The 15,545-nt window shown below is 37.6% G+C and overlaps 1 protein-coding gene across 1 annotated transcript; it reads right to left on the bottom strand.

Annotated features, from left to right (window-relative positions):
* Positions 1-4,700: 4,700 nt before the first annotated feature.
* AGTR2 (angiotensin II receptor type 2) lies at positions 4,701-8,989 on the bottom strand. The gene is made up of 3 exons (XM_045538312.1): positions 8,895-8,989; positions 8,676-8,741; positions 4,701-7,443 (listed from the first exon to the last, which is right to left on the bottom strand). The coding sequence occupies exon 3, from the start codon at positions 7,406-7,408 to the stop codon at positions 6,317-6,319; it is 1,092 nt and encodes a 363-aa protein (XP_045394268.1). The 5' UTR covers positions 7,409-7,443; positions 8,676-8,741; positions 8,895-8,989; the 3' UTR covers positions 4,701-6,316.
* Positions 8,990-15,545: the final 6,556 nt, after the last annotated feature.

The raw sequence follows: 15,545 nt of genomic DNA, 5'->3' as shown, positions 1-15,545 counted from the left end.
AGCCTTCCCAAGCTCAATCAGGAAGAAATAGAACTCCTGAGTAGACCAATATCAAGAACTGAAATTGAAACAGCAATAAAAAACCTTCCCCAAAAGAAAAGCCCGGGTCCAGATGGGTTCACACCTGAATTTTACCATACATACAAAGATGAACTGGTGCCCATCCTACATAAACTATTCTTCAATATTGAGAAGGATGGAATTGTCCCCAACACATTCTACCAAGCCAATATAACATTGATACCAAAACCAGGAAAGGATGCAACAAAAAAAGAAAACTACAGACCAATTTCTCTCATGAACGTAGATGCAAAAATTCTCAATAAAATCCTAGCAAATCGTATCCAAGTGCTGATTAAAAAAATAATTCATCACGACCAAGTAGGCTTCATCCCAGAGATGCAGGGGTGGTTCAACATACGAAAATCTATAAATGTAATTCACCACGTAAATAGAAGCAAAAATAAAGACCATATGATCCTCTCAATAGATGCAGAAAAAGCATTTGACAAAATTCAACACCCTTTTATGATAAAAACACTTAACAACATAGGCATAAATGGGACCTACCTAAAAATAATACAAGCCATATATGACAAACCCACAGCCAACATCATACTGAATGGGGAAAAATTGAAAGCATTCCCACTCAGAACTGGAACCAGACAAGGCTGCCCACTGTCCCCATTACTTTTCAACATAGTATTGGAAGTCCTTGCGAGAGCTATCAGACAAGAGAGCAGAATCAAAGGTGTCCAAATAGGGACAGAAGAGATCAAACTCTCACTCTTCACTGATGATATGATGTTGTATCTGGAAAACCCCAAGGACTCAACCAAGAGACTCCTGGAATTAATTAACGAATTCAGTAATGTCTCAGGTTACAAAGTCAATACACACAAATCAGAGGCATTCATATATGCCAATACCATTCAATCGGAGAACCAAATTAAGGAGTCAATACCTTTCAAAATAGCAACAAAGAAAATAAAATATCTAGGAATATATTTAACTAAAGAGGTAAAGGACCTCTATAAAGAGAACTATGAAACGCTAAGGAAGGAAATTGCAGAACACGTAAATAAGTGGAAATCCATACCATGTTCATGGATTGGAAGAATTAACATCGTTAAAATGTCTATACTACCCAAAGTAATCTATAGATTCAATGCAATTCCTATTAAATTACCAACATCATTTTTCACAGATTTAGAAAAAATAATTATACACTTTGTATGGAATCAGAGAAGACCCCATATAGCAAAAGCAATCTTAAGCAATAAAAACAAAATGGGAGGTATTGATTTGCCAGACTTCAAACTATACTACAAAGCTGTGGTTCTTAAAACTGCTTGGTATTGGCACAAGGGCAGGGACACAGACCAGTGGAACAGAACAGAAAACCCAAATATAAAACCATCCTCCTATAACCATCTAATCTTTGACAAAATAGACAAAAACATACTCTGGGGACAAGAGTCCCTATTCAATAAATGGTGCTGGGAAAACTGGATAGCCACATGTAGAAGACTGAAACAGGACCCACAGATTTCACCTCTCACAAAAATCAAATCACGGTGGATAACAGATTTAAACCTTAAATGGGAAACGATTAGAATTCTAGAAGAAAATGTAGGAAAGACTCTCACAGACATTGGTCTAGGCAAAGAATTTATGAAGAAAACCCCTAAGGCAATCGCAGCAACAACAAAAATAAACGAATGGGACCTGATTAAATTAAAAAGCTTCTGCACAGCCAAAGAAACAGTCACGAAAATAAACAGACAGCCTACAGAATGGGAAAAAATTTTCGTATACTACACATCAGATAAAAGACTGATAACAAGAATCTATTTAGAACTCAGGAAAATCAGCAAGACAAAATCAAACAATCCTATCAAAAAATGGGCAAAGGACATGAATAGAAATTTTTCAAAAGAAGACATAAGAATGGCCAAAAAACGTATCAAAAAATGCTCAACATCCCTAATCATCAGGGAAATGCAAATCAAAACCACAGTGAGATAGCACTTAACTCCGGTGAGAATGGCCTTTATCAAAAAATCCCAAAACAACACATGTTGGCATGGATGTGGAGAGACAGGAACACTCATACACTGCTGGTGGGAATGCAAACTAGTGCAACCCCTATGGAAAGCAATATGGAGATACCTTAAACAGATTCAAGTAGACCTACCATTTGATCCAGCAATCCCATTATTGGGCATATACCCAGAAGAACAAAAGTCATTCTTTAACAAAGACACCTGTACCCGAATGTTTATAGCAGCACAATTCACAATTGCAAAGATGTGGAAACAACCCAAGTGCCCATCAATCCACGAATGGATTAGTAAACTGTGGTATATGTATATCATGGAGTACTACTCAGCTATAAGAAATAACGATGATACGACATCTCTTTGGTTCTCCTGGAGAGAGCTGGAACCCATTATATTAAGTGAAGTATCCAAAGAATGGAAAAACAAGCATCACATGTACTCACCAGAAAACTGGTTTCCCTGATCATCACCTAAATGTACATCAGGGAAGGATACCAACTGGATATCAGACTGGGATGGGGGGTGGGGTGTGGGGGGAGGGGATGGGTGTATGCCTACATGACGAGTGCGTTGCACACCCTCTGGGGAATGGTCATGCTTGAAGGTGCAGACCCGGGGAGGTGGGTGGGTGAGGGGATGGAGGTATGACTACATGATGAGTGCCAGGCGCACTGTCTGGAGAATGAGAACGGACGCGCTTGGGACTCTGACTCGGGGGGATGGGCGGGACATGGACAGTGTATATGACCTGAACTTATGTACCCCCATGATGAGCTCAAATTAAAAGAAAAAAAAAAATACGGGTTACTGGACTCTGCATAATATCGCCCAGGCCTGCCTCTGCAGCCTCATCTCCCTATCTCCTCCATCAGACCCCAGGCACACAGACCTTCTTTCTGCTCATGAGATCCCAGCAACCCTTCCCTTTCTCCCTCCCTCCTTTCTTTCCTTCCTTCCTTTCTTCTACTAAATAAAAAAAAATTGAATGCGCTTACCTTCAGATTGCCTTCTCATTTTGATTCGAGCCTTGAAAGATTAGGGAAAAAAATGATTTTCTGCTAAACATCCCATTTAGTATCTCTGATTTGGGGCCATAAAATGTGGAAATAATTAATACTTGCTTTCCCATAATAAAAATACACATTACTTCTGCAAGTTGCAAGAGATGAATTTCTCTGGTAACCCCATATAATCTCACTTCAGAAAACTGAAGTTCATATCAACATACTTTTTCCTTAAAAGAAATTTTTGTGGTGTCTGTCTTGCTTCATGTATGGGGTAGCAGGGGCAGTAGGGAGTAGTGGTGACTTCATGTAGTTCTGTACAGCATGGAGTACAAGAAAAGAGCAGTGGAAAACAAGGGGGAAAGCCTCATTCATCTACCTCCTCCCTTCTTCAGAGGTGCAAATATACTGCCTGCCTGGAAGCTCTTGTATTACTGAGGTTAGCGATGCTTGAGCACTGCAGTTTGGCATGAAGGTTGAAGGATTGTGCAAGATTGTCTCTGAACTACCTGCTTGGTAGCCTAGGATCTATATTTAAGGTACTAAATACCGTTATTGGGACTACCTGGTTCATCTGTCAGAGCCAAATTTAAAGATTAGTCAAGGCTCATCTTGCCTCACTTTCCTTATTTGTAAAATGAGAATAATTGAGTCATTTTGAGAATAAAATGAGATAATGTACATAAAACAGTCAGTGCTTAGCACATAATGCTCACCTAATAGTAGGTGTTATTGTTGCTGCTGTTGTTGTTGCTGTAATAGTTGTTGTTATTACGTGGTTCCTGGGCTTTGTATTAGGTGGGATGAAAAAAAGGCAGGGTCATGAGAAAGAAAGGGGATTTAGGGAATCCTTGAAAAGTGACCTGAAAACTTACCTGAAATTTACATTCTCAAAGAGGAAAGAGGCCATGTATACCATTCTACATTCCTATTGTCAGAGTTCACACGTTCTTGCAGCATCCTCTCAACTGACATTTCTTCTTAGTCCCAGGACAAACAACTGGCAAACTACTACTCAGAGCTCAGTACTGGACTTCTACGAAAGCAGAGGCCAGGCTTAAAATCCCCAAAACTAGAGAAGCAATTCTTTTCATTAAGAAACTCCCAGTGGGGTAGTATTATAATTAGTATAATATGATAATAATTATTGTGATAAATGAAATGGTATGAGTTGAATGTTGAAAGTTGAGTGGGTATTCATCAATTAGATGAGAGGCCCTGGGGGTGAGGATGATTGGAGGGGTGTTCAGGGAAACAAAGGTGTATAAACAAAACCAGAGAGGCATGAAAGAGCATTAGGCCTTTAAAAAGCTGTAAGTTATTTTGTTGTGCTTGGGCATAGGGTGCAAGGGAGGGATGGCAGAGAGAGAAAGGCCAGAGAGGCTGGGAAGGGTCAGATATCTCAAGGCCTTGGAGACCATGATAAGAAATCTGTAATTTGCTTTCATAGTTAATCGGAAATTTGGACTGAATATTCAAGAGAAGGACACTAGAAGAGTACGGCAAAAGGTCAGGTAAGTAATGATGGGGGCTGAAGCTAAGAAGTATCAGTGAGGATTGAATGGAGGATAAAGATACAAAGGAAGTTAAGAATTCATACTTATAGGTAGTTAAAATAAAAAATAAGCACACATGATCTTCCAATTAAACATTTTATTTATATGAGATGTTTTACAAAATTATTTGAAACATTAAGTCATAGTTGGATATACAGTTAGCTATTTGTTTTTATTGAAATTATATGATTACATAAAATTAGGACTTTCTCAGAAAGTGATGTGCGAGGATTGTTCAATATTTAGCCCTGGAACCTGGCAGAGATGCTGAGCTCCCAAAACTTTAGTTCTACCTCACAGATCAGTTTTGGTATAAGAAGGTCCTAGGTGAGCTGGCATCATATGGAGCTGGGGCAGAATGAAATCCTGAACTTCTAAAATTAAGATGCATACTCTAATCTAAGCAAACTTTAGGTAACTCGGTTTCAGGTAGTCCTCTAACTTAGGAGCTCTGATAGAGCTGAAAAGGAGATCTATGCACCAGCAATTGGTTTAAAATAGCCCCACAGAATCCTACATATTCTGAAACAAATAGTATTCATAGATATAGGTTAAAACTACCACCATGGTCTATATTTTCAAAGCCACATTGCACTGCCCTCACAAGTTCCTTGCTTGACACCAAACGTATAATTGACTGGGTCTCTTTGCCCCCAACCCCAGGTATCAAAATTCCATTCTAACGTAACATTTTCCTAATGCTATTATTAGTTAAGGGTTTACTACAAGTTAAAAAGATAAAAGAAGCCACCCAGATATTTTGGGAAGCAAACCAAAACCAAAGCATCAATAATAAAAATCAAGTCAATGTCCTATATATCAAAACACCACATTGAAAAGGTCAAGGATGTAAAAAGTGACGTTTACATTTTATAACAATACATAGTGTTTAATTATTGTTTTCAAAAAATTATCAGAGAAAATAGAAGCCTTTAAAAACTAGTTGAAATGGATAAGTTTCTAATAAATGTTTATTCAGAGTTTAGTGAACACTCAAATATTTGTTAATTGCAATTGTGTATTATTATGCAGTTTAGTTTCTATAACTGTAAAAATAAGCTAAAATGTAGGAGTGTGATTTAATGTATATTCCTAGCCATACTCAATATGTAGTTATATCCTAAGTATAAACCTATGCTCAAGGTGAAATGTAAGAGGGATATAATTTATAACTTTTTAAGGCAGGAAGCATTTGCCTAGAGCCTGAATAATCTGGTACTAATCTATTATAATATTCTCACCTTAGAAGTGCTCATCTCTCTTACAATGTTGTCTTGTAAATAATGCAACAAGTTAAAAGGCTGGCCCTAGTTCAAGAGGAAAGCCTGATAAAAATGGATAGAAAACCCCACTAAGAAACGCCAGCATTTTTCAAGGAAAAATCTGAAACCCCAAATCATCATTCACAATTCACTATTAATTATAACTTGAGATAAATGCCCAGTTACTTCTAGGTTATGAATATGTCTCACCAATGACAATCTTATACAAATATACCATAAAAACAATGGGCAATTCCTGAAAGTCAGTGGAGGATAAAACTTATAGTTACATTTGGTTTTCCTGTTCTAGAAGAGTGAGAAAAGATTAGATTAGAGGGAAAAATTATTATTTTACAAAAACCATTTAAAGATAATTCAGGTGGGCCTCAAACCAAGTAGCCATGTTGATTACATGCATTCCACTCTCCTGCTTAAGACACAAAGGTCTCCATTTCTCTAAGAGAACTGCTTTTTCGGCAAGACACACTCTTTCTCTTGCCTTGGAGCCAAGTAATTGGAACCCTAAACACACTGCGGAGCTTCTGTTGGAACCGGTTTCCAACAAAACAATACAGAAAGGGATTAACGCAGCTGTTGGTGAATCCCAGGAGGATGGCAAAAGGAAGTGCCAGGTCAATGACTGCTATAATTTCACAGCTATTAATGACACCCATCCAGGCCAGAGCATCCAGGAAGGTCAGAACATGGAAGGGAAGCCAGCAAATGATGAACGCCAGAACAACAGCAGCTGCCATCTTCAGGACTTGGTCACGGGTTATTCTGTTCTTCCCATAACTATTGGTCTTCAATAAGTGTTTTCTGATTCCAAAATAGCATGTTGCTATGAATATTAAAGGGATAATAAAACCAAGGATATTTTTCATTAAGGCAATCCCAGCTGACCATTGGGCATACTTCTCAGGTGGGAAAGCCATTATGCAAGCATTCACTCCTAAGTATTCAATGGTTCTGACATCTCGAAAATAAAACGTTGGCAATGAGGACAGACAGGCCATACACCAAACAAGGGGAACTATATAAGATGCTTGCCAAGGGTTTCTTCTTTGAGACAGAAAGGGGTAAATGACCGATTGGTACCTATCAACACTCATGCAGGTGATAAAAAAAATGCTTGCAAACATGTTCAGGGTCAGGAAAGAACCAAACACTTTGCACATCACAGGTCCAAAGAGCCAGTCATATCTGTAAGAATAATAGGTTGCCCAGAGAGGAAGAGTAGCCAAAAGGAGTAAGTCAGCCACAGCCAGGTTGAATATGTAAATGCTGGAAACCTTTTTAGGACCTTTTTGACAACAAAACAGTGTAACCACAACAATATTGACCAGAAATCCAATCACGAAAATAATGTAGTAGAGAATAGGAATTGCATCTAAATGCTTATCTGATGGTTTATGTGAGCAGTTCAAAGTAGACTCATTGTTGCCAGAGATGTTCACAAGTCCAAAGTAAAGACTGCTGGTGATGTTTTCACCGATGGTGGCAAGGGTGAAGTTGCCCTTCATATTGAAATGTCAGCAGATCCTAATTCTTATGCCTTCTGTCGGGGAAAAGAAATAGAACTCTTAAAACACATTCAGAGCTGAGGACATCCTGGAGTCATTAGCATTTTGAAAGTTTGTCAAAAACAAAAAAGAAAAAAGTGGGTGATTATAGAAAACATTATGAAATACAATCATGCCTTGTGAAATAAGAATGGATTTTACCTCTTGAAGAAGAAGAAACAATGTGCTAAATAGTAGCAAGAAGTAAGACATTTCGGCCTCAGGGACTGAAAGTTCTGAATAAAATTATCTTTTGCCCATCTTTTCTAGCATGTTTATGAAAGACTTAAAGAAAATTAATATTTCAGCAGGTTAGTCAGGATAAGGAATGTATGAAACAAATAAGAAGAAACCTAGAAATAAGAAAAGTTAATATTTCAAAAATGAGCATATATTTCATATGTATACTTTCTAGAAACCACATTGCAGCCTAGTACATAGAGAGATGCTCCATTCAAGTATCTAATTATATACAAATCATTACAGCTATGGAAAATATAAGTAGCATAAGCTATGAAAAAAATAAGTACACATACAAAAGAATGAAAGAGAATACACAAATGGAACATATTGGGATGAGGTATCATGGTTGGTTTTTACTAATTAAAAATAATTTCTTTAGTTCTATTTTTGCATTGTTTTCATGATAATAATATAATTAAGAAAATGTTATGGAATAGGTGCATATTTCTAAAAGTCCTCTGTTCTGATTTAATAGAAAATATTAGTTTTAGGGATAGATATTTAAGTTTAGCCTATTTAAAATAAAAATAATCCATTTTCAATTTAATTAGAAAAAGAAAAAAGCAGCCAAACTTGTTTTAGGGTCAAGAAGAAATAGTTCTGATTGCTCAATGAAATAAGAATTGAGCATCAGTGATTAACCAAGATACAGTCTTATTTTTCCTTTGCTATCTTTTCACTTTAACAGAAATAGCCATTGCTCTCAAACACTATAATCTGTGTTCATGTTTTTGTGATTTTTTTTACTAGAAACATTATTTTAAAACAAAAGAAAATTAGCTAAAGAGAAACACACTAAGGGAACGACTATTACTTGTGATAGTTTCAAAATACATACAAAATAAACTACCCAATTAAAAATGTAATCACCAAGGAGCTTCCTAATAAACAGCAAAACTATTATTTTTGTCTAAAGTTCATTCTTTTGTATGACCCAACAAATTAACATAAAAGAATCAAAAGTAAATCCCACTTGAAGACTTACACTTATGGGTTGTTGGAGTTTAAAGCAGTTATCATAAATCAGCTTGCCTAGTTCCTAAATATACCCCTGTAAGAGAAACAGCAGTGAAATAATTTAGGAGTTTTGCAAAATACAGTGTTAAAACAGGGGGAAAAAAAGAAAGTGAATCCATAAAAAATATTTTCATTTAATATATGCTCTACTTTCCAAGTAAAGTATATATAATTTGTTCAGACTTACCTTAAAAATTCAGGCTGAAGAATGCTTTGAATTCTGTGCTTATTCGTTCCCTTAGACTCTGGGACGTAATAGCACCAGATCTCTGGTTTCCTTCTTATATGTTCGGTCTGTCCACTGGGAGCCTTCAACCTACATAATTCTAGGGCTGACTTATGAACACTTGCCAGCTTTCCAGAGGGGTTTTTTTTTTTTTTTTTTTTTGGCTGCAAAACATTAATCTGAAATTCTCACTGTCTCCAATCATAACAGCTCATTCAAATAAATCTCAAACAAAAAAAATGAAGTTTCCACGAATGTGTTAGAGAATTTTAAAGTCAGTGGCTTACTTTAAAAGAAGAATATAATAATTATGTGCAGAAATTTCTCTCTTTTTCCCTGATGTTGGCATTCAAAACAAATTAAGGAGTGCAGATTAGGAAATTTATTCTAGAAACAAAGTCTTTGTTCACCAACATCTTTTATGACCTTCATTCCTTTTCAAAACTTTTGCCCCTGTTTATTAAAGAATGGAAGCAACTTTATTTGAAGTCTACAACTTCTAAAATGTCTCCCTTGCCTTAAGCAGTTTTTGTTGGCTTGTTTCTGGAGGGTGGGAGATAGCAGAGATATAATTTTTATGTGATGGAAAAGAGGTAATAACATTTAGTGCTTCCTTTCACAGGTATCTATCATATTTGTGGTTTAAATACAAAGCACACAAGGTGAAGGATTAGGAAGCTACTTTAGCCTAGATCACTGTTGTTGCTGTTGTTTTCACTTCTTGTGGTGGTAGAGGCATTCAACTTTACACAACTTGTCCAGTAAAAGCGAGAGTGACAAAACAAAAGCTAGAACAGGTGATAGTAATGTTAATACTAGCTGACAATAAATGCTATGTGCCAAACACTGTGCTGAGTTCTTTATACTCAGTAGTTTAACAGAGAGGCAATATAGCGTACTGGTAAGTACATGGCCTCTGGGATCCAACCATCTGGCTTCACAAGCCTAGCTCTACCGCATACTAATTCTGACCTTGGCCAAGTTAGTTTCCTTCTTTATGTCTCAGTTTTTTCATGTGCAAAATGTGGATGATGTTAATGACCTACATTATGAAGTTAACAAAAATTAAATGAGCCAATATATTTAAAGTGTTTAATATTGTGCCTAGCCCATGGTGACTGCTATTATATACTATTAATATTCTCCCCACTTTACAAATCAGTAAACTAAGACTCACAGAGTTTAAATAATTTTTCTAAGGTCACACAGCTGTTTAATGAGGATATTTGAATTTAAACCGAAGCAAACTAATGTCAGAGCTCATGCTCTTAACCTCTGTACTACAAGAGGAAGAACTAGCTGGTCTTTTAATATTACCCTTTGTCCTGGCAAAAAGGAAACTCGGGGCATTTACAGAAAATCACTGCTGACCATTCATTAGCTATTACAATACAAAAGCACCAAAGAAGGGGAAAAGAGTTTGCAGGATTGTTAAGTGAGGAAAAATATTTTTCTTAATTTTATTTTACAAATGGAGACCACAAGAAGGAGAAATGTATGACCAGATGGATTTCTATGGTTAGGACAGAAAACCAGAGACCCCAAGACACTTAAATTGGCAAAAAGATTCCAATTATTTCTATGGGTCATATTTTTTCAGATAAGCAGGAAGAGTGCACCTGTCCATGCTGCAGGCAGCAGGTAAGGGAGGAGAACAAGTGCTGAAGAAGTAGCTGGGCACCTAAGTAAGGAGTTCAGCGGAAGAACAAGGAAGGAGAAGCAAGTGTGGGTGACAGAGGACAAAATTACAAAGGACATGAGACAAGGCAGATGGCTTTTGTCTGTTTCTTGATTAATATTGAAGTCAATCCTGTAGCACACAGGCAGATGGGCCCAGTAAGGCTAGGTTACCATTGCCTGAAAAATACAGTAGGATTAATAGGTTTGCACAACACTATCTTAGCATATTTTTTGGTAGACCATTTGAACATGGACAGAATGCTCATAATATACATATGCACCATTTTATTAAATCTCAAAATATGTGTTTTCTGTGTTCTGGACAGATTCAGGTTGAGGCTTTGTCCAAATGATGGAAAACTGATGTTTGGGAAACAAATGAGCGAGCACATATGTTTATCAGCAGGAAAGTTGAAATGGGAACTGGTTTCACTCTTTGTTTAAGCCTGGTTTCTCCCTCCATTTCAAATGTTTGTTTTTGCCACGTACAGGGGAATTTTCCAGGCCAGAGCCTCCTGCATGGTCACGATGGGTCAGATTCCCACCCTGCTCTATTTCTAGCCTCCTGTCATGCCCCTTGCAAAGCAACAGCAAGGAGGTGAGCAATAAACTTTTGAGAACAAACTGTAGGCTTGCCTCCAGGAGACCTAGCCTTGAACACTCCCAAGGCGCAGGGGACCTTGTCTAGAGCTTTCATCCTTCGTTACAGTAACTTGTGACGTAAATAAAGTTTAAAGAGGCACACATTTCCCAGAAGATTAAAAGGACATTTACTCTGTTTCTTCATAATTTTAGGAGTAAAAATTTTCACAAGTCAAAGAAAATTTTTGTAACTGCAGGTAATTAAGGAAAAAAGTTAAAAAGAGGAATAGAAATAATATTGACACCACTTGAAGCAAGAAATACAGCATATTATTGATTCAGCAAAGAACTTCCAGTTAAGCCAACAATGTAAATACACTTGAGAGTCAAATAAATGTCAGTCATTGGAAGAAACACAACACAAAAATCTTATTCTCCTGGGGGTAGGGGGTAATTTTTCTGCTGCAAGATTGACTTTAAAAGCTTCAGGTCATTTGAATATATTACACAGCTCTTCAGTACAAGTGCAGCTGAGCTAGCAGAATTAAACAATGATAAATCACATTAAATTAATTTTGTCTAATGAATACTTATTGTTTATTGTGAGATAACAGTAAACTTTAAAGGACCAGGGTAAAAAAAGAAAAAAATGTTCCTGAGAGGAATTTCTCCTCTGCTAGAAGGACACAGGGTTATTAAAAAAATTTATTTGCTACCCACCCCTCCTACCCACACACACAGATGAGACTTCAAAGGAAAGAAGAAATACATAAATCCAAAAGTCTGTACATACCTGCACTGGTTATAGGGGTGAGGATTAGAGGTGCAGATTATGGAATGATTGGACATATATGAGTCTTCCTTTTTAGTCAAGTTTTTCAGAGTAATTTTAATTTTCCCCCATCCCAGCCACCTCTCTGAGTCCCTATCCAGATCAACATCATTACTACTTCTCCCAACTTCAACACACACACACACACACACACACACACACACACACACACACACACAACCCATTCACACCCATACACCCACATACATACATCACACCAGTCTTTCTTCAATTCACTTACCCATAAGGAAGTCTTACTTTAATTGTCACTAGACTTTTCCAGACCTGGGAGTCCCTGAAAGAAGGGTAGTTAAGAATATTATCCATTATTAATAAGTCGTTACAGATTATTTTTGTGCCTCTCTTTAGTTTCCAATGTAATGAGAACAGGAATGTCAACATGAAAGCAAATGGAGAAAAGATAAGGTCTTTTATTCAGAACTGACAATCAGATTGACCATTTTGTAAAAACCAGCCTAAAAGTTCAGTAAAATGATCAACATGAGTGATTGCATTGAAATGACTGTCTGTCTAGGCATCACATAAAGAGCAAATGAGAGGACTATTAAATCAGTTGATGTGGAATTCATGTAATGAGATGAATGGATGTCTACCTCAGTATATTCCCGAGACCAGCTGCTTCCAGCTGAATCTGGTCCCAAGAACCTAAGGAGAAGGAAGAGTTCTAATTTCCCTTTGCTCCCAAAACACCTTCAGGCCTAAGAACCATGTTCAGACCAGGCTCTCACAGATGGCACCCTAGTTCTATCAAATAATATCTCAAATGCTATTTAACTCAACAAGTAGAAATTTTTTTAATGAAAATTCCTTCTTTTTTTTTTTTTTTTTTTTTTTGAGACAGAGTCTCACTCTGTTGCCCAGGCTAAGAGTGCAGTGGCATCAGTCTAGTTCACAGCAACCTCAAACTCCTGAGCTCAAGCAATCCTCCTGCCTCAGCCTCCTGAGTAGCTGGGACTACAGGCATGCGCCGCTGTGCCCAGCTAATTTTTCTATATATATTTTTAGTTGTCCATATAATTTCTTTCTATTTTTAGTAGAGATGGGGTCTCGCTCTTGCTCAGGCTGGTCTCAAACTCCTGAGCTCAAACGATCCTCCCACCTCGGCCTCCCAGAGTGCCAGGATTGCAGGCGTGAGCCACCACACCCAGCCGAAAATTATTTCATTTTTAATTAAAATAAAATAAAATAAAATAATCTATATTTTTGTTTACATTCAAAATATCAGCTGACTGATTTGACATTTCCCCCCACTAATATGACTAAATTGATTAGCTTGAATTATCAAAAATGGCCAATTGATTAAATTGGCCCAAGCACCCAGTTGTCTTGTCAATATTTAAATACCACTGTTAGCTGAGGGGGGTGTTTTGGGGGAAATGTTGTCAGGTTAGATCTCTCATAGGGCAGTGGATCAATAAATAATTAAGTCTAGAGTTTGGTCGTCAGGCTTGAGGTCCAGAAACTGAACTTTCTCAGGATACCCAGGTTCTTAGTGATGGCTCATGCCAACTAAATTCTCTCATAACTAATATATTGAATACTACTTCAATTGCTAATTTATTCTTTACAAGAGAGATATACTACTTTCCAATGACCATACAGCTTGTGTTTCTTATCTGAAGCACCGTCTCCATCTCCTTCCCAACACCTGGAAACAAAGGAAATCTGGTATGGTGATCATGCAATCAGACCAGGAACATTGGTAACTGGGAGCATATTTCACTTCAACTCAGGGAAATTTCATATCAGAGATTTTCATTCTAGGAGCCAAACTGACATGTCCTCCAAGCCATTCTCTCCACCACTTTTGCCTCTCTGAACCCGGTTTTTCTGGCAGCCACCCTATTCTGCTGATACATTATTTGAGATACTTCTATTACTGCTGAAGCTATAGCCAAGTCCCTCCTCCAGGTAGCTGAGAAGTCATTCAAGCTCAGCTTTGATTAATTAGAAAAAGTCTCAGAGTTGGAGAGTAGAGTGAGCAATCCCTCACCCATGAGAGGGAAAGAGGCGAAATAAATACCTCTTCAAAATGGGCCACCAGGCCGGGCGCGGTGGCTCACGCCTGTAATCCTAGCCCTCTGGGAGGCTGAGGCGGGTGGATCGCTCGAGGTCAGGAGTTCAAGACCACCCTGAGAGAGACCCCATCTCTACTAAAAATAGAAATAAAAAAATTAGCTGGACAACTAAAAATATATATAGAAAAAAATTAGCCGGGCATGGTGGCGCATGCGTGTAGTCCCAGCTACTCGGGAGGCTGAGGCAGGAGGATCGCTTAAGCCCAGGAGTTTGAGATTGCTGTGAGCTAGGCTGACGCCACGGCACTCACTCTAGCCCGGGCAACAAAGTGAGACTCTGTCTCAAAAAAAAAAAAAAAAATGGGCCACCAATTCAGAGAAAACATTCAGAGCAAATGGTTATTTGGCTTTGTCTAAGGGAGTCATTTACCCCAACCTCTCCTTCAGACTCCTAAAAGGATGAAAGAGTTGTACAGCTTTGGATATGTTCTGCTTTTGAGGTACAAAACGACTTAGAGCAAAATCACAGGAGGTTTGGGGTGGGGTTCTGGGTGGATCTTGGGGTCTTTACTATAAAAAAAATGAAAGTAGGAGGTTTATCACTGGGAATTACAAGGTGGCTTGAGTTTTTAGATATTTATCCTATAGATATTTGGATTCGTCGTTTTCAGTAGAGATTTGTAAAGTCTATAACTGAAAGCAGAACTTTTATTGCAAATGTACCCACAACAAAAATAACTTATGTTTAGATATCTAGAAATTGATAGCATTCCTTACAATTATCTTATTGCATACTGTTCATTTTTTTTGAGACAGAGTCTCACACTGTTGCCTGGGCTGGAGTGCCGTGGTGCCAGCCTAGCTCACAGCAACCTCAGACTCCTGGGCTCAAGCGATCCTTCTGCCTCAGCCTCCCAAGTAGCTGGGACTACATACATGCCACCACACCCAGCCTTGTTTGAGTATTAACAATCCTATTTTATACTGGTCACACAAGTGAAATTATTTTCCTTTTAATTATTTTTTAATTGAGATATAATTCACATATCATAAAATCCACCCTTTTAAAACGTACAATTGCAGTGGTATTTTGTATATTCATGTTGTTTAACTGTCATCACTGTATAATTCCAAAACATTTTCATCAGCTCTAAAAGAAACCCGATACCCACTAGCAGTCACTCTCTATTCCTCCCTCTACCCAGTCTCTATTCTTTTATTTTAAGCTTAAAAATGAACTATAGCCTAGAAATTCCAAAGGACAATCAAAAGATAACAAATCAATTCACAAATGAATGAACTTTAAGAACAGCATGTCATTACTATTTTTGTTGTGCTTTAGTTATTCTCAATGGCATGAATCTATGGCCCCACAGATTGCAGTAAAGTAAACACTCTCATTCAGTGAACATTTAGTACTGTTAGCATGTCTACTTCCCCTCTAACTGTATACATTCTTGTTGAATTATTTATACTAAA

The sequence above is a fragment of the Lemur catta genome, chromosome X, assembly GCF_020740605.2.
Source record: "Lemur catta isolate mLemCat1 chromosome X, mLemCat1.pri, whole genome shotgun sequence".
Lineage (NCBI taxonomy): Eukaryota > Metazoa > Chordata > Mammalia > Primates > Lemuridae > Lemur > Lemur catta.
The sequence above is the reverse complement of the archived record's forward strand: the minus strand, read 5'-3'. Positions and strand labels throughout refer to the sequence as shown.

What these genes read in the sequence shown, in the direction of transcription:
- AGTR2 (XM_045538312.1), bottom strand. Translation starts at nt 7,408, where the DNA reads ATGAAGGGCAACTTCACCCTTGCCACCATCGGTGAAAACATCACCAGC.